The sequence below is a fragment of the Manis javanica genome, chromosome 7 (genome assembly GCF_040802235.1).
Source record: "Manis javanica isolate MJ-LG chromosome 7, MJ_LKY, whole genome shotgun sequence".
Classification (NCBI taxonomy): Eukaryota; Metazoa; Chordata; class Mammalia; order Pholidota; family Manidae; genus Manis; species Manis javanica.
The window spans coordinates 12,009,296-12,036,260 of NC_133162.1; the positions used below are offsets into that span (position 1 = coordinate 12,009,296).

General features: G+C 37.2%; 1 protein-coding gene across 5 annotated transcripts in view; it reads left to right on the forward strand.

Annotated features, from left to right (window-relative positions):
• The window catches only part of FAM204A (family with sequence similarity 204 member A), a 30,006-nt gene extending 9,158 nt beyond the window's left edge, over positions 1-20,848 (forward strand). For all 5 annotated transcript variants that reach the window (XM_037011584.2, XM_037011581.2, XM_037011583.2 and 2 more), the window contains 3 exons: positions 6,678-6,767; positions 19,826-19,932; positions 20,226-20,848. In XM_037011584.2, the coding sequence (XP_036867479.2) occupies positions 6,678-6,767; positions 19,826-19,932; positions 20,226-20,277 (249 nt within the window). In that variant the 3' untranslated portion in view covers positions 20,278-20,848. The remainder of the gene's footprint in view (positions 1-6,677; positions 6,768-19,825; positions 19,933-20,225) is intronic.
• Positions 20,849-26,965: the final 6,117 nt, after the last annotated feature.

Sequence of the window (26,965 nt, forward strand, 5' to 3'; positions counted from 1 at the left end):
TCTTCTAAACGAGGAAACTGATGGTGGCTGGGCTTCTGTCTGCCCAGGATTTTACCAGCACTTAATATTCTATAAATAATGCAGGCCTAAAAGGCAAGGAAAAATTCTGTGAGGCCAAAGAATTTCATATTCTCTTGGTGGTTCAGCATAATGGCCTGCCGGCAGGTTCACACTCATCCTTTGGTTTGGGATCACTGTTTGACACAGACACCTTTTGCTGTGAATGCAACAGAGCAAATAGACATTACAGAATGTCCACATTGGAGGCACCAAGAAAAAAGCTAAGAATAAACGAAGTCTAGCAGATAATAGCTACTGCTCAAGAAATCTAGAGAGGATTGTGCAAATTTGTGGTGAAGTCTGGACAAAACTAGCATGGATTTCTAGTTCATTATTTTATTTTTTTGAAGCAGAGGCTGGTATTTACCATATCTGAGAGAGCCTTTTTATTCTGTGGTCACTCAGCCCTCAAGAATGGTAAAACAAAACAGACTTCTTAATCTTGTGTCCCTTGTACAGTCCTTTTTGTTTGGAACATTGTCAAGCTAAAACTTGCATAACCATGGATATGTATTTACGACACTTCTGTCACCTGCTTCCCTGACATTGCAGAGAGGATTGTAGTTTTAAAAGTTACCTTCCTAATATCCAAAGCTGTTTTAAAGTGTTCTTTGTATTAAATACAGCTGTAATTGTGTTTCTGGCAGCAGTCCTGGACTTGGTAAAAATTCAGTAATCATAATATAATTATTTTGAATTTATGTGAGAATTTCTTCAGAATAAATTTTACTCATTAGTTTCATTATAAATGTCTCAAGTATTTATTAGTTGAATCGATTTGATTAGTTAGCAGTCTTCATTGAAGTAGTTTTATATATACTTAATGAATACCTTTTGGCATGAAAGCCAAAGGAATACTTTTAATAATTTTTAGAGTAATAGTACATTGTCTTTGATTGTTTTTTTTTTTTTATTTGTTTACACATGGAAACTGCTATTGTATAGTGAAGCTTTTTTAAACTTAATTTTTTAGCAGAATGCTTTTTCCCACAGATTCTTACGTGGGACTCCTATACACAGATCACTGGAAGTCTGGCTTTCTTGGTAGGGGTGTGGAGGCTGTGGAGGGGCTGGGGGCTGGGGGGAGTTGCAGGAGTACTGTGATATTCCCCTGGCATCAGTTACGGTGTCCTCTCTTGATCCCTTGGTGATCGCTGTGGGGTGGGTGGGTAGAGCTAGTATTAGTCTCATAATATAGATGAAGAAACTGAAGCCTTGGCATGATTTATCTAAGGAAATAAATGATACTTTGACCCAAGTGATTTAGTCCTAAATCTAGATTTTTCTGAGCTACTAGCCTGAATTAGTTTTTACTTAAGCTGATTCAAATATTTTAGGTAGGTATGATTTATATTTAAAGGTAACAGTACTAATTCTTAGTTCTTTTTCTCCCCCTTGTTTATGGAGAGATGACCAAATTTTTTTCCCTAGATATTTAGGTCCAATTACAATCCACCAGCCTTTAGTGGAAAATTCATTTGTATGAAGCTTTGATTGAATATATTACCCAAGTAAGTAAATATTGTGTAGCAAAACTTCTGTAGAAATATTTCTTGGTACAGTTGACTTGAAGAGTTTGAACCACATATCAGAAGAGATTTCCACATACAAATAGGATAGTGGGTCCTTAATGTTAAAACTAGGACCATAAATTTCCTAGGTATTTATACTACTGTTTTCTTGGTATCTGTAGCAAAATTGCTAATTGGAGGTTGCCTGTTGCCTCATGGGAACCTGACACCAGCATTAGATGATTTCCACCTGTGGCCAGATTGCCATCCCTCGTTTGTCTGTATTGAGATATACCTTAAACTAGATTCTGATTCCTGCCAAAAGGCCTCTAGAAGCACACAGAGGCCGTGTAGAGTCTCAGCAGTGCTTCTGTGCCTCCTGTCCTTCCTGGGGTATAAAAGGTGTCTTAGAGCAGGACATAATGAAGGTTATTCTTGGGTCCAACATCAGAATTTTTAAAGCCTTAATATGCGTATCTCATTTCTTGAGGCTGCTTACTGACTCAAAGTTGAATTCTTGGGTCTTAGGTTTGGGGCTGAGTCCTTGACAAACTATGAGGTCAGTAGCCTTGTAGAGCTAAGCCTTCTCTTTGTTTTAATGGTATCCTGACATTTAGATACAAAATGAACAACATATTTATTGATTGACTACTATATTCCAAAAACTTTGCTTGGTATTTTACATATGTTTTCTTTGACCCTTATCATACCCTGCAAAGAGTGTGGTATTATCATCATTACAGATGAGATAACTACAACCTTTATAGAGGTTTAGGAACTCACCCAGGGTTTTTTGGCTAGTATGTGAAGGAGCTGGAATTTGAGCCCCATGTCTGACCTCACCAGCCATGCTCTTTGTATGTTCTTAAGAACTATATGTAAGTGAGCATGTAGAGATGAAGGAACCTGCAGGACATGATTTACCTAAGGATGTTTTTTTTACTAATGTAAGCATTCTGAATGTATTTGGAATGTTAAAATGTTCTTATGGAAGCAGAAAGTTTGGAACCAGAAAGTTTTCGAAGCCAAAAGGAATTACTATATTTTACTTAAATTGCCAAAAAAAAAAAAAAAAAAGGAAAGAAATTGTGGAAAAATTGTATCTAGTGAAAATGTGTTGAAATTGAATTTAAAAAACTTTCAAAAGAAAGTTGAACCTGAAAGTGGAATTCTAGGTTTTATTTCTGGGAGAGGATTTTGGTCATTAAGCCAATGCTTTTTTTTTTCTTTAAGGAAACTGAGGCTTGTGAGTTAAATACTTCATTTACCCAGAGCTGTGTCCACATTTCTTGGCTTCTGTTTCCATGATTTTTCTACTATATTATGCCATCTCCCTTAGAGGCTGCTTTGAGTGGCTGGGGGAATAGAAGTTGGTTGATGGTACACAGATAGATTTGTAATTTTAGTTGATTTATTTTTAAGTGAAAATTGTATCTATAAGCTCAACAGTTCATAGAAGTTTCTAGAAGAGGGGAGTGTTCTTATTTTCCACTTCTGTTACATTAGCTATAAGCTGTGACTCAATGGTAACCAAAGGGAAGTTAAGTTATCAAGTTGTTGCAGCACAATGACTTGATAAGTAGACTACTGGTTCATTCATGGGCATTGGTGGTAAAAATAGAGTGGATTCCTTTTTACTGACTGATCTGTGGTAACTCTAGGTCCTGAAGTAAAGGCGTACAGTACCTAGATCTTATGTAATCTCCAGAAACCTAGATAATTGGAGGGAAACAAACAGCTGTTATGTGGAAGAAGCAGGACAGGATTATGAGTGTGTATTAGGGACTAGGTTGCCGAGATGAAAGATTGGAGCAGATTAAGTCTGGCTTGAGGTGTCTGGCTACCCCAGAATTTTAGGTGCAGGGAATGTTGAAGTTTGATTTCAACATTTTATTTTCATATATCTCAGTGGCATTTGAGGAAGGAGAGGCCATTGGGCCATTGCATTAGCATTTCTTAATTAAAATACTTTACTTCTACTATAAAAGTAAATAAAAAGTTCCAGGAGTAGTTACTATTCTAAGCTCTGGGAACCTAAGATGGAGAAGATACTCTCTATGCCCTCAAATAATATATATTCTAGTAGTGGGAAAGATTTATATATAAATAAATCTGCAATAAAATGGACTCTATTTTAGCCATAGGGTTATTATTACCATAGCATTACTGCTGGGGAATTCCCTTGGGAACTTCTCAGCACAGTGGATATGTGGTAAATGTTCCCCATTTGGGTGGGTCTTTTCAGTACTAATGAAAACATGGATTACTGTCCTGTGAATATTAACTCAATAACTAGGCTGACTGAGTGCCTCCTGTGTGAGAAGAACTGGGCTAAATGCTGGGACACACCAAGCTAGTAACACATATGTCTGCCCTTAGTGAGCATAGAACTGAGAGGGGACACAGATGCACAACTCACTGTGGTGTGTCAGCCTTGCAGGTGCTAAAGAGAGACGAAGTGCAGTGGCAGCCCAGAGTGGGGAAAGCAGTTAGGTGCTGGGCCTGGGGAAGGGTGTGGCAGGGTAGTGGGTATGTAGAGATGAAAGAACTTGCAGAGAGAGAGTCGGGGAAAGAGAAAAGAAAACTTAAAGAGCAGAATTCTGGGTAACATGCAAGCAGGTGGAATTGTGATGAGCACAGGTGGGAGGGCTCATCTTGGGAGGAGAGAGTGTTCTTCCTTGGAGGCAGTAAGGCCAGAGGAACACAGAAAGTGAAGACACACCTTTGTGGCAGGTGAGAGGAAGGTCCCAGAAAGGACATACATATCCTTGGTTCTTTTCTTACCCCCTCCCCTTGCCTCAACCTCCCATGAAGTAGGGGTAGAGTTATGATCTGCTGGAAAGGAAGATAGGGTTGAGAATATCTAAAAAGTTGGAAAAGATATGTAACAACTTCTTAGAGGAATGTAGGAACTTACAGGGCTGCCCACCGAGCTGAGTTTGAAAAACAGCTTTTAGTGAAGCCTGTGAATTGTCCATTTTTCTCTGACATAGCTGGCACACCTAGATGTTAAAGTAGTAGGAACAAATAATTGGGAATAACCCAAACAAGACAAGATGGTGGAGGAAACTGAAATTTTTACTTAGGTCAGTGGTTCTCCAACTTTAGTCCAGTTAGAATCAGTGTATTTGTGGGCCTGACCCCCAGAGTATCTGATTCAGAGAATTTGCATTTCTAACAAGTTCCTAGGTAATGCTGCTGCTGGTCCAGGCTGAAACTCTGAGAACTACTGGCTTAGAGTCTGGTTGAAAAGATTAATGATGGGTTGCAGGCCAGGGAGGGAAGATAGGAGAATCCAGGAAGGGACTGAAGGACTATGAGAAGAAATAGGGTGTTGGATTCAAATGAAGACAAGGCAGGTTCACTGGCTATGGAGACTTGGGATAAATGGAAGGACAGAATTTTGTGTTCAAAGAGAATTCCAGATTGTAAAGCTTTGGAAGTGCAGCTTTCAGGTGATGTTTATTCATGACCTACAGCAAGCCTGTTCAGAGTATTGGTCTTCTAAGAAGTGAAGAGCTTGTGCCTGAATGTAACTCAATGTAGTACTTCCTTCTCTGAGAAAGTCTTGTCTTCCTCCCTTACCCCACCTCCCCTAACAAAGTCACCTAGACAAAACTGCATAGTCATGTAGTTGATGTGCGTTATGAAACAGCTCATTTCATGGACTAGCACTATTTGCAGACCACGTTTATAGTGTCACTGGCCTAGAGTATAGACTCTGGGCTGGGGTGTTAGTTAGAGGTCCCTGAACATGAAGACTGTTGGAAGAGTGAGTCCAGGACGATGATTGGCCCTTCGAGAGAAGAGTTCTACAGAAACACAGAAGAGAAATATCTGGAGATGTATAGATAATTGTAGAACCAGAGTAGGAAAGGGTAGTAGAGCCACATGGCCTAGGGTCAGAGGCTGAGGGGCAATTGAATGACAGTCTCAAGCTCAGCTGGGAGCAAGGAAAAGAAGCCTTTTGTCCTCTCAGATCCTTAGGTGAGATGAAGGATTGTGGAAGGAATGATCTTGAATCAGTACGGATATCAGTGATGATCTCACTGGTCTTTGTTTCTGTAATTTTTCTAGGCAAATAGTGTTTGAGCATTTTTAAATGAACACAAGGAAACAGAGGCTTATACTTAGTTCACCAAGCTCAAGGTCTTATTTCAAAAAAGGCAAAATTTCTTAGTTGACTGGTATAATGAAGCAGTACATGATGCAAGAGGCATTCCTGGGACTTTCTTTCATCTGATAAGGAGGGAGAAGTCAGTTAACTGAAAGTATAGAAAATATCCTAGATAAGCAATTGTTAGGATAAAATTTTCTATATGTTAGAACATTAAAAAAAAGTTGCACAAGCTAAAATTCAACTATTTAAGTATCACTCCATAAATGTGTGATGAATCTTACCTAGTCTGTTTGATAATACAACAATTTTAATGATGATTTTCTGAAATATCTTCAGCTAGTAAATAAAAAAAAACATATCTATAGGACAATAAAATCATTCTTATATATACGTTTCCTCCCATGTTTAATATCCAACTTATTAGCCATAGTCCAAGACTAGGAAGGGCTACTGAATGTAGGTCTCAAGCTACAGGAATAGGCAGTAGAGAAAAGAGGCCGAGGAGAACGGGGATTGAGGATATAGGCTCTCGGCAAGCCTAGGTTCATGTGATGGCCTTACCAAAATAGACTGTGATCTTTGCCAAGGTAGTGAATATAAGCCTCTGTGTCCTCATGGTAAAAATAGGATAACAGTATTTCATGGAGCTGTTTTAAGGATTAAATGAGCTTCCTTCTTGTATTACTAAGCCCAGGGTCTACCATATAATAAGCATGTCATGATTTCTATTATCATTAACATTGTATGGTTATTAAGGGAAAGCATAGTCCTTGGCATCATAAAAATCTTACCTGACCTTGAATAAGCCATTTAATAACTCTGAGCTGCCTTCTCCTCACCAGTAAATGGGAGTGGTACCAACTCATCAGGAGAATTAAATGGTCAAAGTATATAAAGCATTTGGTGTAGTTCCAGGACATAGACATTGCTAGCAAATGTTTGCCTTGCTTTCCTTCCTTTTAGTTGTTGTGTTTTTTTCTTTCTAGTCAGGCCTTGAAAAGCGTATAGACCAGGCTGTGGAGGAGTGGGATATTGAGAAGGCTGAGGAGCTCAGCAACCAGCTAGCTACTCGAGAGGTGAGTCAAACTGATGGCACATTTTTTGTATTTCCAGAATTTTTGAAAATGAATGTACATTGTTTTTATGATCATGAGTAAGTTCAGTATTCAAATATCTCATCTAAGGCTTTCCTTTCTATTTTTTTCCCTTTTACTTTGCCATTTATTTCAGAATGCTGGGTTTTATTTTTTTCTTTAATATTTTAAAATTATTCTGGTCTAAAATTTATGCTGGATACAATCCATGATTGGCATTCACCCATAGATTTCACCTAGTTTAGTGAGCTTTTTGCCAGTTACGATTAAAAGGCTAGCTTTCTTTTTCCATTTGCATCTTTAATTCAGTTTAACTCTCCCTGAGGGCAGCTTCGTGTTCTAATGTCACGCCTTTCAACATGTCCCTAACCCTTGCTCCCCAAAGTGCTTTCTTCCTGCATATTCTAAATACCTCCCTCAGCCCTAAAGAATTTTCAGCCTTTTTTATTTAACCTTTAGTCTGTAGAATAAAGCCATCAGATATACTGAATATTCTTTTTCCAAGTACACAAGGTGTCCACAAGATTCTGACTTGCACCTTCTGAGCATAATATTCCTCCAACTGGGAATCAGTGGGAGGTGTCACACATAGGCAAAGTCACACACAGAGTAAAGAGCTCATGCTGGCATATGTTTTGCTGTTGTTGTTGTTTTATAATTATTTTCTGTCCTTTCTAGGAAAAAAGCTCTACCATAGCTTTCCTACCTTCTTCACCTTGTTGTGAAACCGTAACTACTCCGTAGTGTTCAGTTACACAGAGAACATCATTCATCAGTCGTCTGTGTAAACTGATGACCATGCTCACTATTCTTTTTTACTTAACTGCCGGTGAACATTTTTCCAAACTGAGTGTAGTGATATGAAAGTACTCTTTCAGTAAATTCTTCTATGGAAACAACCCTCTACTCTTCCATCCTCAGATGTCAAAAAATCTACTATTGATGGCTTTTGGTCAGTTTGTTTTCTGTTCTTGGCATAAGTATGCTTGTGAGGTTTATATTTTTATGTAGGAAAAAAAACGAGTCTAGAAATGAATCTTAGGGATTCAGAAATTATCTTTCTTTTTTCTTAAGTTTTAAAATCACTGGCACATTAAATACTCATTTATAATCTGTTTATAATACTTATACTGTGTATTTATTAATGATAAACTTAAAGGAAATTATGAAGCTATGAACTTGAGTTTGTGACATAAGCAAGAAGCAGCATAAATGGAAGTTATGTACCCTTTTAAAAAATGACATTTAAAACATTTTTTAATGTTTTTTTTTCTTACAAGATTTATTCTTTACTTCCCAGCTTATGTTACTTCTTGTGCTTTTAGTTTGACATTTGCTCTATTTCATCTTAAAGTAACCAGATTCTTATTTAATTGATAATGGCATTTGTTGACTATAATAGCATTTTATTACGCTATTTTCAATAGAAAAGTTCAAGTATTACATTTAATAGAGTGAATTTGATAGTGTGTTGATTTGTACCACAAACTCAGTAGGATTTCACTGTTAGTTCACTATCTGCAGTTTGATATATATCTGGGCCCTTATCCCTACAAATCTGCTGTGTGCTAAAGATCATCTTTAAAATTGTTTGTTAATAAGTAAACTATTTTGGCATTTAGAACTTACTTTTCCTTAGAAATGCTATTAGAAATAGTGGTTCAGTTTCTTGGCCAGCCTGCCAAATATACACAATATATCTCATCTCCAAATTTTTGGGGGTTGACCATGAAATGTCAGAGAATGGTAGGGAAGGCCAATGCTTCTAGGGATGGAAGAGATTCCAATGGGTATATATGGCTACAAGGATGGGGAGGAGTCGGTACAGTAGGACATCATGTGGGTAGCGAGGAATGAAGAGTGGCTCAAGGTCTAAATGGGCTTCCAAGGACTGAGAAACGAATGAGGTTAAGGCAGCAACATCAATCACTGGTCTTGGTCACCGTAAGTAAGGGATATGCAGCCTTTTGGTAGCCTTCTCTAGTACCCATTGCATTTGCGTGAGAAGCAAAAATTCTTAGAGGACTAACTGGTACTTAAATACACCACTTAAATACATGTTGTGTCTCATGTTTAAGCATGTATCTCTTGAATCCTTTTAGGAATTGGGGGAATTTGTTACTGTTTGCTGTCCAGCAGATGCTGGTACCCTCAGCACTTGGCTGTTCTTTGAATTGGCTAGATAGTTCCAGTAAAGCTAAAGATAGAAATTTGATAAAAACCAGCAGGGCCCAAGGTATGGCTGCCTGATTGTTTTCAGAAACACTGTGGACTTCTGTATCTTCATCTGTCATCTCTCAGGGATCATAGGACTCAATAAACTGGTGTCCCGTTATCATTGCTTGTCTGGACTTTCTTTTGAAGACCCGAGAGTTATGTATTTTGTGATCTTTACCAGATAATGAGGTTACTGACTTAGCCAGAGGCCCCAAGTCAGTAAGTTTCATCAGCTCCTTGCCTGGCTATAGGGAGAAAGAGCAATGCAAGACCTAGTCTGTGGCATTAAAATGTGGGCTCCACATGATCCATAAAAGGCTGGCTGTTATTCTTTTTGTCTTTCTTTTTCTCCTTTTTAACATTGCTATATTCCTTGTGTAATTAATAAGTATCTCATAGAGAGATGGAAGGTAATTTGAGACTGTGTAAATATTCTGTTTCACATTATCCTCTATCCACTAGTTTTAGCATCCATTACTGATTCTGTCCCTGTTTGGGACAGTTATGGTGGTTGCCCAATGACTTTGGATCTTTAATACATTATTTGATTGTACTTTTCATCTTTACCTGGCAAACCAAATCTAAAATTTGTCTTAAATCAGGTATTTGATTATAGAATATTTCATGTATCTATGTTAAACCTCTCAGTAAGCCTGGGCCATTGAAAATTGGATAGTTTTCCTAATGGGGCACTGGGAGACGATGGGGTTACCAGTGGCCTTGCATTCACCAGTGCTTGCATGTTAGCTCCCACCCTGTCTGCCCCACCGGTGGTCACTCATGAACTTTCCTTTTTCTAAAGCTACTTGTCTGAATGTGCAAAAGTAGTGCCTACAGGTCTCAGATACCTGTGTTTCTTTTGAGGATGTTAGGTTTCTGTTTTTGTGTTTTGTTTTGCCATAGTTCTGTTTTAGAAATGAGAATTGCTTAGCACTAGGCAAGGTATTTTCTGTTTTAAGGGTGGTTATTTCCTGTCACCTTTATGATAAATAAGATTGCTTTAGAAATACATGATATTTACAGCATTTGTAAGGATCGTGAACATATTTCTCAAGTGTTCTTTTTACTTGCCTACAAATATAATGCTTTATTCTACTAAAATAAATTAAATTTATTTAGTGTGTGGTTAAAGAATTCTGATTAAAAGGAAGAACAATAATTTGGGCTATACTCTTTTCCTTGTATAAGTAGAAAACATCTGGAAAGTGTTTGCTATTCAGACACAGACATGGGGAAGATACTGATGCTATGTTAGTTAAACACCCATGAAGAATACTAAAGCAATCAAGATGGAATTCTTGAATAGTTTAGTTTAAGATTTAATTTTTCTTATTTATCCCCTTGGTGCCAGTCACCATGGATATGAGAGATGGGATTTTGACAAGTAAGTAATTGTAAGTTTAGTGCCGAAACCCTTTATGAATTAAATGTATACGTGCATGGTAGGTGTCCTTTTGGAAATCAGGTATATTGGTTTTTAATCAGTACCGTTTTCTTTTCTCAAGAAGCAGTGACTGGGACCTGCTGATAAAGCCTTTGCTCAAAGGCACAGATCCCAGAGTTCTTAAAGGCTTTTCCAACCATAATAAGTGAAACTAATTTTTGATGTTTAACATTTATAAGCCTGTGAAACCAATAGTGCAGCATCAGTATTGAGAAAAATGAATCCAGAAGTAAAACCATATCTGAGAATGGGCCTTGGAAACATTTCCTCAAAATCTAGAAAACAAACAGTATGCCGAAATAAGGCTGGCTGTGCACTGCCATTGTGATGCAGCAAGTGCGTGTTTCCAGAGTCACATTTCCTTAAACTAACAAAGACGCTAAGGATGCGTGTTTTCTGGTTGTGGGGATGGCTCAGGTTCACATGTTTGAAGATAAACCGAGCTGTTATCTTTGCTTTTGCCGTGCAGTAATGTGATTGCTTTGGGACTGTCCTTCCTGTTGGTTAAATACTTTTTGTTGTTAACAATCTTAGAGGAGAGATGAAGTGGAAAACTAGACTTGGGTTTGTGTCCTACTGATGAAGCTGGTCTAATTTGGAAAAAAAGTTGTTTAAAAAAGTATATATACACAGGCACACGTAAGTATTTGAGCATATTTATGGCTTGTTAATAACCTCAGGCTTACATCATTCTGTTCATTGACAATGATCCTTGAAAATTCCGTCCCTTGGTACTTGTCTTTTCTCATACATTATCTTTGTTACAATCCAGATCATACCAATTTATAGAAATCAGTTGAAACAAGTATTTTAAAATGAAGTGCTAAAGCCCACATTTAATTAAATAGGCAGCACTTAGGTTGAATCTCACATTTTAGAAAGAGAATCTTTCTCTAGGCACCTTCAGCTAGTCTGTTACAGATTAAAAAAAACAACTTGGTTTGGCGGGAGACAGTGAGTTTCTATCATCAAATGGGTCACACCTAAATTAACTAGAAATATTGCTTAGGTTGATATCAGTTATCCCTGTGCAGTGTCAGGGTCGAAATAAATGGGGAAGAGAGGTTGCCTGTGAATTTTGTTTGAGCTTTGTATAGTGCATACCCTTTAAGATTACTTTTTCTGTAAGTGACTCAACTAGGATGGTCTTTGGCAGCACCAACTAAACTCCTTGAAAACATCAGAACTTCTAGTGTTGTAACATTATAACCATTTTGTGTAACCTAGAAAGAGTAGTCATTTTGTTTTTTATAATTTTCAATGTATTAATATTAATATCTGAGATATTTTGGTTAAAATCTGCAGCCATCTTTGCTAAGGCCAAAAACCTTCAGTTTGGAATAATGATATAAAATCTTTCATATATTAAAGCTCTTTTGCTTGAACTTATGAATGGAGGCCTAAGGCAGTGGCTTCAACCTTTACTGTTATTGAACATATTATTATTTGGGAAACCAAGTTATCACAAATATAAATGATTAAAAAATATTACCTTATTTTAGTAGTATTCTTTTTATAGCTATAAATAGATACTACATTGGCAGTATGAATTAAACTAAATTTAATTTTATTAAATTTATTAAATAGACTACTTAAATTTTTGGATTCCCAAACATAGATAAAGTTGATAATGTTGAAATATAAATAGTTTCTTAATTTAAATAATAAAGGTAGGAATGTTTTTTTAAAAAAAACTCATGTCTGAATTGATTAAATTGTATTCTTTCTTAGCTAAATAAATTAAATGTATTCTAAATTTGGGCAGATTATTAATTTGTAGCCTAACCTCTATTTTTAGAATAATCTCCAGGATATCTTAAAGCATTCTTATTGAAGAGAGGTATATTACGTTTGAGGAGAGTTTTGCATTTTATGTTAACATTAAGAAGAAGTCCTTTCCCAGGAAAGCCCCAGATGCTGCAGCATTTGCTCGAGCATTCAGAATTTTCCAACACAGTTTATTGTTAGGCTTTAGTTTCCCTGAGAGGATTGTGGCTACAATTCACCCTTTTCATTTTAGTTATTAGTTTTATGTTGATGTATATGAGGTGTTATATTGAGGGAATGAAAGCTGGAGTTATCCCCCACTCCAAATCCTCCCCAAATAATACAAATTTGCCAGATTTATCTATCAATGTTCCTGGAGCATTATCATACTAGAGTTCAGAATTTGTTTGAATTTTTGTAATAGAGATGTTGCAAAATTTGGTAAATTTACAGTTACTTCCCAGCAGTGCTATTTTCAAAGCTCAAATATTTTAGGAAAGGTGTATGCATCACAATTGAAAATTTTTTTTTGAAAGACCTACACTGAAGCAAATCCAGTGGTTCTAAACCCTTTAATCTGTAACCCAGAGAGCAAAATGATTTTCTTCCCATTTTTGTGAATACTTTCTTTGGTTAGAAATATCTGAACAATCATGTTTCCAAATGTAAAATGGTTTGTTGAGATATGAAACTGAATGTATATTCCAATTAGCTATTATAAAATTTATCGTTGGATCTGATGTTCCTGAGAAGGATGGCAGGTACTCTTTGATTTCTTAATTATTGTGTTTTCTAGCCACTGAAAATAGGGTAAACAAAGTAAAAATGCCATGAATATTACTCATTTATATACATTAAGAATTTAAAATTAAATATCTCCATTCCAACATTTTTTTTAATCGCAAGGGGATTATTTTTGTTGCTGGTACCATGGGTGTGTTCGAAGAATACATTGTTTCATATAGTCATCCAGTGCCTGCAAACTCTCCAGCAAGATGTGTTTTGTCCCTTTTTCACTACTCTTGACTCCTGTCCTTTCCTTTTTCTTTATTCTTTTCTCTTTCCAGGTAGACGGTAGAGTTTAGGACCATTTTCTTTGTGGTATATTTCACTGAGTAGCAATGGGAAAGCACATAGGGGCACTGGGGAGAGAAAAGCCCTCATTGAATGGGCTTTTACTAAGCCTGCAGCTTGATCAGCCACCTGGGGAACTTGGGCGCTCCACCACGGGAGGGGCTGTTTGTCTCTTAAGGATCATCTAGAACGGATTCACTTTCATTAACTTTGGTTATTTCTCAGTTGTTTTTAAATTTAAATGTTCCTCTCTATATCGTTTTGTAGTCTGCGCAGAGTCTGGGGGGCTTTTTAAGTGGTGGCTTTGAATCTTTGAAGCCTTGTTCTCCTTAGTTCTTAGGAGTAATTCGGTTATTTCATATAGATGAACAATTAGCAGAATATATGAAAACCAGGTAAGGGAACACCTAGTTGAATTCCTTTACCTCAAGTTTAAAGATAATGTTCAGTCCCATAAAAAATTGTGTAAAGCCCTTGAAGTTGGAGCTTTTTAATAGAAGAGAAACAAAATGGTATTGAGTGATGGGTTTTTCTTTCAGGTTTTTGGGTGTGCTCCCTTAGATCTTGTTGCATTGAGGATGTTTTCTTTTTAACCTTTGGGGTACAACTGGGTGATCACCTAGAGTGGTGTTCCTTATGCTCTCTTTTAATTATGTTTATCTGTGCTTTTAACAAACCTTAAAAAAAGATTTCAGATGTTACAAGTCTAATTAAAGAGACAGACAAAGCACAGTGTATACTGTAGATTTTTTCTGCAGTTCAATTAATCAGCATGTTTTCTCTTTTAATTAAAACCATTTTAGTAAATTAAAGCCCACAGCAAAACACATATATAATTTGTTTGTAATTAGCTCTTAATTGGTGGTAGTTGAAGCTTAGCACCCTTGGTTTCTTTCTTCATGATTGCCATTTTATTAGCAGCCAGTCATTAATTAATCTTTTTCTAATTAGCTTATAAAACTGTTGATGGCACATTATTGTAAATGTGATTTTAAGTTCAAAGCTTGTTAATAAGCTTTCTTAGAAGAACAGAGATAAAGAAATTGCTGAAAACAGTACTACAGTTCTTTAAAAAAACTGTCTTTCTTATGGGGACTGTATAAAGCATCTAACGGCTTATGGTTAATTTTTTAATGCTTTTTTTCCCCTTATGAATGGGATAAGTTGCCTGAGTATAAATGTCTATATCCAGGAGTAATTTCAACAGTATAACATCCTTTCTCTATCCTTTGGAATACTGTAATCTATGTATATAATTTGAAGCCTTAATAGTCATCATTAAAACAGGTGTTATATAAACGATTATACTATGAAATCAAAGTTGAGTATAGTATTGGAATCAAAGTATGTCTTCTCACCCCTCATGGACCAAATACATATTTTCTAAAATAAATTGCAAGGTGAATCATATGCATACACAATATATGTGTATATAAATATATCTTTATGATGTGTTTTAAAAACAGGATTTCTTGGATTATGCTTTGAAAAAAAACCATTTGATTTTAACTGATAGGAAGTTGTAAGTTAAAAAAAAAAACAGGTGTTTGTACAATTGTGCATACACATAGACCTGTGTAGTACACAAACATGCAAACCTGTGCATGCACATTTTAAGATGACAATGAAATTAGGCAATTTCCTATAACAGAGAAAATGACTTGATTTAAAGTCAGAGTTTAAATGACTGAATATGGCTTAGCTTATTTGCTGTCATCAGAGCTTTGGCGTCTCAGGTATGGCCATGGAGAGAAAGGTACCAATCCAAATGTAGACATCCTGAATTTACTATAGCATATGCCGTATTAAATTGTGGTTTAGTAAAACACATTAGCTGCACCATATTCTTCATTGAAATATACTACCGATTCTAACTGCATGGGCTTCTGAGTTGTTTATCAATATTAGTGCAAAGTTTTGAAAGTTATAAAAAAGTAAAGCATTATCAGTCATTGGTAGTGCTTTTTATTTGCATTTTGAACTTTCCATGTTATTTCGACTTTGGCTATTTCTTTGCTTGTTTTAAAGAAGGCATTTTAAAGATGCCATGCAAGAGACACTAGAAAGGGATAGCTGACAAGGAAAAAATTAAAAATTGGATAAAAAGTAAATGAATAATGTCATATTACCAAAAAGATGAGAGGCTAATTTGTGCCGACTTTTTGCTAATTTTGTTCAAGCCTCAAAATGAGGAGCTGTCACCCGTTCTGTGTAGCACTGATGACAGTGCCAATGATCCATGAAATAAGCTGCCGCTGGCTTTGTTCTGATAAGAATGAACAAATCTGCACAATGTTCGGCTCCCAGAATCTCATTTTCATACTTGCATGCGGGCTAAAAGAAATAAGCTGTTTGCAGGCTTGATTAATCAGACATTGGAGGGGTTTTTGTCTCTTTGATCTCTTTCGTCTCCTAGGTAACTTGCTTGACATTAATGTTGAGCTTGAGTAAAGACAATCAGGAATTGTCGACCAAACTGATATAAAAATTAAAGACCTTAACACTTTAAGTACTTCGGTAATGGTTCCGCTTTACTTCAGAAAACATCTGTTTTCATTTAATTAAAGAACAAAAGAGAATGGCATAAATATTTTTCATAGAGACCTATTATTCCATAAAAGTTTAAAGTATGATAATTGGTATTTTTAAATAAGTGCCTTGAAAGTGTTCAAAAGGGGGGAAAACTTCACAAATCTGTTACAAGCTAGTAATTTTGAGATGAGTAAAATATTTTATGAAATGGATAAGAAGTTTACAGTTATGCTAGATTAAGCTGTTTGAATCAGATGCCTCAAATGATTTTCAGCAAACTTTGGAATGGCAAGGTTTAGCAAGGAAAACGAACTTTATTTTGAAAGTTTGTCTTTTAAAAAATCTCTCCTATGTTACAAGATGTGCCATTATATCTATTTTACAACCCAATATGATTTACAACATGCTAAACCTGTAAAATTGAAAGGAATTAAAAAAATGTCGCCGTGCATTTGCTTGAGGTTATGCAGACGCCTTTACAAATCTTCCAAGTGGCTGTAAAGATGAATGCCTCAAGGGTCCAGCCAGGGCCCTGCTTTTCCAACCAGCTAAAGCCCTTATCTTAAATCCAAGCAAAGTACCATTAATCTTTTTGAAAGACCTTTTATGGCTTTTAATATATCCCAAATTAGAACATTTTACACCCTTGGTTCCTGAAATATGGTGATAAAAAGCCTTTAGAGCTTAATTTTCCTTACCGCTTGCTCTGACCAATTTGCAGTTCTTTGTGATAATGTTTAGACACCTTAATTAAAATGCAGCAAAATATTGGATGTTCTATATGGAAAATGCTGATACTTCAGCTACACATACAAGAAATTCTGTATGTATTTTTATTCATTTGAAAAAATTTCTTCCCATATTGTGTTGCTGTAGTTATCTGATGACCTGAAACAGATTTTTAACATAAAAACATTGGCCAATCTTTTGTGATGTTTACACTGGGCATGAAGATGCATTTTTCTTTTTGCAGAAGCAAAGGGGTTCTTGTCGGCCTATATTATTTGTTTGTAACACTGAAACATAGCACGATACTCGTTTATCTTCTGAAACTCAGGTTGGTCACTGTGCCTGGGAAAATGCGTTTCTTCTCAGCTTCTCTTCCATAGAAGATCTTATTATCCTTCCATATTTCCAAAGATTTCCTTTTTTGTCTCCATGGGAGTAAGCAAAACATTCATTTTAAGCATATTAAGGACACAAAGTTGATAATGATTTATCATCATCATTATATGCCAGAAGATTCTTTCTGTAAAATACATAGACCAGGCTTGTTTAATCTTTAGCAGTTGAAGAACATTCCATTTAACCTAATCCAAGGCAAAATGCAGTTAGGAAATACACCTTTTACACTAACAGGTCTGTTTGAAAGTGTGGCCTATGTACCTAATCACTTATTATATTTACTTAGTCCAACAGATAATGAAACCCTTTCACGTAAACAGGTATTTCATGTATTGTAATGAACTATTTTTAACAAGTTTATAGTATGTCTTATGGAACATTTTCTAAATCTTAACTGTGATGCCAATTGTGCTGACTTTGGCCTTAATGCTACTAGAAAACTAAAAACTTTTATATTCTTTAAGTATATGACATTTGGAGATGAAAAGTCTCATTTAAATCAAATGACTGTCCAGACACACTGAAATATTCTTTGGTCTGTCTATCTCAAATTCAGAAAACCCATATTGGAGAATTTCAGTAAGTAAAACATGTAAGCTACATTTTAATTTACAACAGTTGTAGAAAATTTGTCACATGATTAATGGTACATGGCAAATGTGGTTCAGATCATTTTCATTTCATACTCCAAGTATAGACTTAATTTAAATATAGGATGAATTAGCTGGTGGGACTACATTTTGGGAGGTGGTCTTGGTGAAACTATATCATATATCAAATTCATTTGATATATAATACATAGGAATATGGTTATATAGAAAAATACAGAGTTCTGTGTTTTACTTTTTGGAAGGTGGGGGACAGAAGAAACTAAGTATTCTACACAAATGTGGAGATACTTAGCACACATCTTAAGCACAGGTGGCAAGCACATTTTATGACATTAGGCAGTTTATTAGTTCTGACCAGAGGGCTGTGGGCAGTAATGATGTGTGTCACTCTGGACTAATGCATTTATAAGAGCTAGTGTGAATCAGGGGTAGCAGTGGACACAGCGAACTTGAAAGCCACATGTTGAGGTGCTGGTGTCACAAGGTAGAGAAGAGCCCACCAATCCACAGCAGACTTTAACTGAAATAAGAATAAAAGTTCAGCTAGTGAAATTTGGGGATTTGTTTGATACTGCAGTTTTGAGTAGCTTGAACTGACAGGTGCTACCCTGATTTTCATGTTTAGTGGGTAGTTCTTGGATAGATAAATGGGTAGTCCTTAGTGGGTGTTAAATCCATCTCAGTGATAAATTATGCCACAGCATCCTTCCAAGGTTTCCTTTTCTCTTTAGATGATGATGCTATAGCTCTTTGATTCTTAGCCTTTTTTTAGTTGACTTTGATTAACTTTTCTAGGGTAAAGAGCTGAAAATGAGAAGAGGACCAAGAGCACAATGCCAGTATTAAAGCAGTCAGTGTAACTGGCAATCCAGTCTTCCCAGCCTCCCACTTTGAACATTAGCTATTTTGTTCAATGCTGTATCTCCAAGTGCCTGGAACAGTGCCTGGCAAAATAATGCATTTGTGCCTTCCTCATATTTGTTGAATGAATGTTGTCCTTGTGAACCAAAGATGACTACCTGTTTGTTTCATCCTAAAGGAAACTCTTCTCCCAGATGAGCTAGAAGAAACAATGAGCATGTCAAACCTCACTTTCCTCAATTGGCTTCTCTTTTTACACTCTTCAAGGTGTTCTTAGCTCCCTACCCCACCTCGCTGTTGGCAAGCAGATGCGTAAAACTTGTGCTTTAATATATTGACTAGAGAGCGGCTTCCATTTAATATGTCGACTTTCTTTATGAGGTCTTTTTTCCTTCTCCACAAAGCTGCTGCCCACTAGGCACAGGGATAGAAAAGGAAAAAAGCACCAGAAAGAGATTTTTCCTTTTGTTGTTTAACCTGGGTTCTTCACATATACTTTTGAGCCATCCATGTAGGTGGGGCATTTTTAAGATGAGCTCACTAAAACTGGAAGATCACCATACACATCCTGGAGGTCATCACTGAGGAGCAATTCCGTGACCAGAGAGCCTTGTAGGACAGAGTGTGGTGACTGCAGGTCATGGCATGGAAGCTGGGGGGCTGGAGAAATACGAGACTGCTTTAGGTTGAGTTCAAGAAGATTTCGCAGCAGGGACAGGGGTGGGTCGTGTTGGCAGGCAGAGGGTTTGGTCAGTGGGAGGCTTTGTTTTGATTGGACCTTATAGGACTGGGGCAAATGGGCTTGAGGAGCATGAACAGGGACCTGCAGAGGAAACATCTAGGTACTGTGGTCCTGGTGCCTAGCCTTCTCACCTCTTAGCACACCATATATTCTTTATTCCATCAGTGAATTAAAAGCTGTTGCCCATCATACAAAGTACTTTTATGAAGCAGTAATTAGCTTTCCCATGTTTTATTAATCATGTCTACGACTGCCAATCAGAGCTTCAGATCAGCATGAGATAACTGATGTGACCATACTGAGTTGCTGTAATTCTAGCCCAGAGCAAAGAAACTTGATGTCTCTGTCAGTCTGTGCAGCCTTATCAGGGATAAATTCCTGTTTGGCCTACTGAAATGCTGAAATAGCTTCAAGATCTTCATCACAACCCTTGTGGGCCCTTGAGGGGCCTCTGTTTGGGAAGGATTTCCATACAGTAGAGAAATATGGGCCACATCTCTGCATTTGTTATACTTCAGTTGTTCAGTGGGGCCTGAGCATAAGAATTTCAAATTTGTAGATAAGGCATTCCTACCCACAAGTTCTCAAGTATTTGTATTAACATTGTTAATTCTTGTATTAGCTGGAATATTTTCACCTCTTTTTTCTTCCCTTTTGTAATTCTTAGCTTGGTGTAAAAATTGCCAAAGCGGTTGCCTGCCACAACTTTGTAAAAGCCAAAAAGGATGCTGAAAATTCACAGGCTGTTCGAAAGAAGAAGAAACTTGCATGGGGGTAAGTTTATTCAAGACTTTTAGTACTAACCCAACTAACCAGAGGAATTACAGTAAAATCTTGTGATACAGTTTGTGTATCTAGTTTGTATTAATTGTTACTCATTTTATTCATTGTGTCTTTGAATGTTTATAAGATTGTAAATACTGGGGGCAATTTTTCATCCTTTTTGATGCTCATTTTGTAATCAACGGGATATGTGAAAATTTTATAAGTATTTTGCTTTGGCACTTGGTAAACATGTTACTTTAGTATTTAGAAATAAATTGGTATTTTTATGTTCTTCATTTTAGATTTGAAGCAAAGAAGAGATGGGAAACCAAAAGCAACATGGGATATATGTAACTTGTTCTTCAAGACATACAAATCTTTACTTGCATTTTTCCTTGACTCTTCAATTGTTCGATTTACTAAGATTTTCTTGCTTATGTTAACAATGCCAGGAAATTGATAGAAATAGAAAAAATAAGCATAAAATTTAGGAGTTGATTTTCAAACCTTTTCAGTCTTTTTCTAAAGAGTTTATTCTATTGAAGTGAATGAAACGGAGCATTCTATTATTTGTACAAGAAATCTAAGCATACTTGCAGGGAAAAAAGAGATAGGATTTTATTTATTTATTTACATAGGCCTCCAGTATAAAATTGATTTTACTTTTCATCCATTTGGTGTAGCATAGCCAATGAGCTCCTTATATTTTCTTACCTGTACTCAGTATAAATGTACTTATTCTGGAATTATGTTTTTAAGCTAGACATCTGTTTATTATGCATTAGGCATGAGTGCAAGAAAGTCTTGATTGATACTGTACTTACAAATGACTGATTATCTTATTGTTAGAAAAGTAATTATTGGTTCCTTATTAGAAGCAGTAGAGTTGATATTTCACAATCAAATAATAAAAGCAATCAATTAATTTTTGTATCTCTCCACATAAAATACTGTGGTTTTTAAAAAAGGACAAAATGTTGTATTTTGGAGGATGATTTAAATTTAGCTCTGCCTAGAAATTGCTTCCTAAATATCTCAGCCATGTCATTCTTCATATTATGAGATGGTTCTTAGAAGAGAAAATGGGATAATTGTATTGGACAGTTATGACTCAAGACAATATAACTTTGACCCATCTAAGAACATGGTTTGATTATTTTTACTCCTCTACCCATTAGTCCTTGAGAACTGAGTGAATTAATGAGGACAGAGAGGACTGGTGCCATGGGAAGTCATTTGGTCAGATGTGTATTTCACAGTCCTAACTAGAAGGGCTCTGAGAATCATATAACAAGCTGGCCAATGAGACCATCGCTGGATGCTGTGATTTTTGGCAGGCCTTTGGTATTTTGGCACCTCCCTTCTTGGTGCTCAGTAGAGGTGAAGAACTGCTTATCCGGGTTTTCATCAGCTCCCCTCCCTTCATTAGCCTTCAGAGGTTTTCTAGCTGTCTGATAGAAACTCTCTGGTTTGGTAATATAAATTCAGGAACACAGAAAGTGAGTCATGGTTATAATTATATATGTATATATATTTTTTTACTTTGTTATTTTTAGATTTACAATAGTAACAAAATTTTATTAATTTATGGTAGCATTTTTAAAGTTTTTTCTATCTCTGTTGTAAATGAATAACCAATTGCTATCTAAGAGAACAAAAATATTTTGCTTGTACTTGGGTGTGAAAAGCCAGTATAGAGAAAGCAAGATTTTAGGAGATTGTATATCAACTTAAGGAATTCATCATGAAAAGGTGCCCAGACCAAATATTGAAAAATCTTATATTTCATGATGTAACATTCCCTGTTGCATTTTATAGATATGATCATATAGTGTTTACCTATAATATCTCATTTCAGACCCGTAATAGGTGAATACAAACTTATAGGAACCTCTCCTCTAAAAAATCCACTGTGGATATCTACTATACAATCCTGGTGTTTTGTCTGAAACATTTGAAATGTTATCTTTGAGCAGGTAGTATAGATACTCTCATGCATGGGTCCCCCAAGACTGGCATTTTCCTGCAAGCCTATGCCTCATTTTTCCTGTATCCACTTCCTTAGAGCATTTGGTACCCCTGCAGGCATGTTTCACCACTCTGTTGAGGCCTTGCCTGAGTGGTCTCCGCTAGGGTCTGATTTGGGGGCCTCTGACCTGAAGTCCAATCGTTAAAGCCCTTCTTCAGCCCCTCCTGATGCTAGTGATTACCCACTCCGCCCTACTCAGAGCTGCTGGTGGAGATGGGAGCATTTGCACTGAACGGAAGGCATTGTGGTGGAATCAGGGGGTAGCAGTGGACTCTTTGGATAAGACATCTCATTAGTCTCAGCTCCTTTGAGGCTTGGGTTGTGAAAAACATTATGGAACAGCAGAACAGGGGATGAGAGGGAAGGATTTGGAGAAGAAGAGGGGACCAGTTGTCTTGGGTTAGTCCTGCTTGCACATTGTTTGGGACCAGTTTTATTTTTCAGCTTTAATTTGAATTAGACATTTTACTCATTAAAGCAATAAAATGGGAACATTATTCTTAGAGTACACATGTTGCCAAAAAAAGGTAGTCATTTGTCTTCTCCATCTGGTCACAGCAAAATAAGGATTCTTTTTGGATCAGTAATAACTTCAGTCCCTGAAGCTTTAACATGTGCATTTACTACCACTAGAATGCCTGAATTAGATTAGTGATGTAAACGTCAATTATTGTTAACTGAGATTAATATGTTTCAGGCCATTGGTATGGCATTAATGTAACCATGATTTACTGTTTAAGTACTTCAGGCTAAAACAACTTAACCAAAGAACAGTAATTTTAAGCTTTGAAAGCAATGGTTCTGAGAAGTGAAGTTGGTTGTACATTCTTGTTTGGGAGCCTCAGGATGTTTCTGATTTTCAGCAGAACATTCTATTTCTTTCACCAAAAGGAGAGTTTGAATATATAATCCTAGGTTTGCTATAATTAGTTCTGATGACAGAGTTAAATACCTTGGCCTAAACTGTAAATCAGTAGTTACACAGGTTTCTGCAACTGGTCATAAATCTCAAACTCCATATTTTAACCACACTTACTATTTTAGAGAGACAACTAAGAGTGGGGCAGGCCAAGGGCAGAAATAAAATGTTATCTAAACTTTGCATAACAGTTTAGAACCTCACATTTAAAATCTGCTGATTTTCCTGATCCCCTTTGTCTAAAATGTTATCTTTTAAATATTTTAATAACCTAACTTATTCTTTACTTTGATAAGACAAGTTTGAATTTAATTCTTAAAATATGAGTAATTTTCAAAATGTCCAAATCTTCATTTGTTAGGTAAAGATGCCACTTCTTAAGAAATTTATGTCCTGCCATGCTATAAAAACTATAGTATGAAGTTAATATTTAAATAAGATACCAGTTTTGGGTTTTTTTAAGAGATAAGGTTTGTGGGAAACAAGGTAATGTTATGACAGACCTCATTTTGGAATTAACTTAGTGAAACCTAGTAATCAAATTCAGAACCAACTGAAACAATTCAAGTTTTTCCATGTTGGCAAAAGTCGCTTTTATTTTTAGTATCTGGCAGAGCAACAAATGCTTTGCGTGTCAGTTTAATATTTTTTCAAGCCAACTGTTTATTCATTGGCTTAAAATTTACACTCTGCTACAGTTTTAGCCCTGACTTTCATGAAACAAATAGTAGTATTTGGACAAAGTATGTGCATGAAAACCCTTTTCCAAAACCAAATGTAGATTGGTATTTGTAGCATCAGTGCCTTTTAACATGGTCATGGATCTGAAAGACTTGAAAAAGTGTAAGGTATACAAACCCAGAGCAATGCATGTAAAGGAATTAGTTTTTATTATGAAGTAACCAGAGCGTCTTTCTAGGTTTTTAGATTTAATTTAGTGAGAGACTTTCAGCTAGAAAGTGCAATATATGTAAATTTCAAATAACCATCAGAAGATTATTTAATATATATCTATTCTTGATCTCTGTAACATATTGAGACAATGGGACCCTTTTTCCATTTTTCAGGTTGGGATGCTCTGTAGATTTTGATAAAATAGCAAAACTGCATTCTTTAGTCTTCATTATTTTATCCTTCTTCTACACCGCTCACCTTAGAAGAAAAGATGCGTGCACCTTCTTGGTGTTATAGCTGTCATCTGCACGCAGACTTCTGATTGCTGCCTCTAGTCAGGACCATGGCAGCGTGCACCAGATCGAGGCTGCCAAGCCATTGTGTTCTGGTGTCGAAATGAAGTGTGTTCCTTCTTCAGTATCTCCTACTCACCTGTGAATATTCTGGAGATACGTGCTCAATTCAGAGTAATGGTGCTGTCAGAGTAGCTTCCTGCTACATTGGCCTTAGGGATCTCCATCCTTGGGATGCAACTATGTAGCCTTTTTGTGGAACTCTCCATTGTGCTGTGTTTTTAGATGGTGCTTGTAAAATCAAGGATCGGCTGAGGATAATTATGTTTTTATTAGTTTTAGTAACCCTTTTTAGACTCAGGTAGAGAAGACATAGAAGTTTCTCAAGTGAGATGATTGAATTGAGGTACATGCCATTTATACTCAGACAAGTTTCTTAAGGAAGTACAGAATGAAAGGGGTAGCAGGGGCAGTGCCCTAGAGAAGCCTCGGCTCCTGGGTGCCATGCCAGGTTTCCTCCTGTGCCTACTCACTGCATCACTCCAGAAGCCACAGCCCACACCTCCTGCAGGGCCCATGGGCTGCCTCTTGCTGAATTGCTGCAGGGGGCCTGCTGTGTGACAGGTATGGACTGAGGTAATCTTTTCCCACCTCTAATTTCTGAAGGGTGTGTCTGTCCAGTTATTACTTGTTCATTGAACTTACAGGTTTAGAAACCAACAGCCCCAGTACAAGCTGTAATTATTGATGTCTGTTTCATATTCATGTGTAAGTTCTGGCATCTGATCAAGAAGTTAATATATCATTTCATCTTCAGGCTGAATGTGCCTCAGCTCTGAATGATTTATTGTTTGATAGATAGTATACAGTTATGACTCTCCAGAATTTAAAAAGTATTTTCATTTGTAATGTGGTGGTACTAGAAGAAGTAATTATGAATATCACAAGAAATAGTAAAACAATGAAGGCTTGCGTTTCTTTTCAGTTCCTCCCAGTGTAATACCTATTACTGAACACCTACGGTATGTCGGAGAGTAAGCTAACTCAAGGACACAGAGATGAGTTAGCACAGTCTTACGGGCAATGTATGTAACCCAGGTTTTGGCAACTTGATTTTTAAGTGTGCTATTAGAAAAAGTGACTTTTTCTCTGCCAAATACAAAGGAATAAGCTACATGTATTAAGTTATAACCTAGACTGAAAAGTTTTAGTTACATGGCTACACATTCTCCCCGGAATGAGGAGTTTCCTGGTTGGACAGCTAGCTATAGTCACTCACTGGCTTAGCGACTGGTCCACAAATGCTCACCTCAAGCCAGTTGACACCCTGAGTTTCACCCTATTTCTTAAGTTCACTGTAGAGGTAAACATTGCTGAGGTGAATACAACTGTTTCGTACAACACTGTAATTTTAAGCTTTTAAGTTTTTCTCAGACTGTCAACATGCCCTTTATGTTGGAATGTCTGTGTCGGAGTGCCTGCCCTATGGGGTGGTTTACACTGCTGCAAAACATGTCCCCCAGCACAGGACTCAAACTCAATACTTAAGTTTATTTCTTGTTCAAGGGACAAAGGAGGTAGTTCCTGTCAACAGGGGACTCTGCTTCATGTGGCCCTTCAGAGACCCAGACTGTCCTCAGTAACCCTGGGTGTCCCCATCTCAGCTGCAAGGGAAAAGAACATGGAAGAGCGCTCATGGGAAGTCACGGGCCTGGCCTGGAAGCAGAACACATTGCTTCTCACGCTGCGCTGCTAGAACCGGGCCGCTTCGCCACGCCTGCTTGCAAGAGAGGCGGGGCGGTGCAGGCGGGGAGGAGGAGAGAAAGTGAGCAGAACTGCATTCTTTAGTCTTTATTATTCTCCCTCTGCACTGCTCGCCTTGAAAGAAGCACACGTTCTCAGTGCTGGAGCTGTAATCCGCCCACAGACTGATGAGGAAGAAGAGGAAATACATTTTAGTGAAGAGCTAGCAGCGTCTGCCACATTGCCTCGGTCATGTAAGACCTGGACTTGGAGTGGTGACCAAGTTCTGCTGAGGCATGATGGTGAATAGCACAAATTGCTGTTTTTGATTTGATGAAGTAAGCATTAAAAAATTTTTTTTTATTAAGGTATGATTGATATACACTCTTATGAAGGTTTCACATGAAAAAACAATGTGGTTACTACATGTACCCATGTTAACAAGTCCCCACCCACACCCCGATGCAGGCACTGTCCATCAGTGTAGTCAGATGCCACAGATTCACTATGTGCCTTCTCTGTGCTACACTGTTTTCCCCGTGATCCCCTAACACCATGTGTACTAAACATAATACCCCTCCATCCCCTTCTCCCTCCTCCCCCCTCCTATACCCTTCCCCCCACCCCTCCCCTTTGGTAACCACTAGTTTCTTCTTGGAGTCTGAGTCGGCTGCTATTTTGTTCGAAGTAAGCATTTTTATTTGGAAGTGTTGACAGTACTGATCAAAATAGTCACTCCTGTTTCCAGGTAATGTGCATGGTAGAGGCCCCAAGGATCTACTGTGATGTATGGTAGGTGCTGAAACAGAATTACATGCTCCATGAGGCTCAAATGATGCTGTAGGTGCCACGTATGGAAAGTCATTGGAGGCTTCATGGCCGAGGCAGTGTTTTGTATTAAGCCATAAGGGGTAATTGGGACCACAGCCAGGAGACCAACTGAAGCACGAGTATATGGGGCAGGAGGAGCACTGGAAGCACAGCAGGGATTTTAGCAACGGATAGTATGCGAATATGGAGGCTGAGCAGCAGGATGGTGACCTGAGAGGGTGGCTGGAACCCATCTGCACACAGCTTGTGAGATAGGCTAGGGAGTTTGGATTTGAGTCTCTGGGGAGTGAAGGGGACACCGGCATGCATTAATTAGCAAGGAAGCAAACTTAC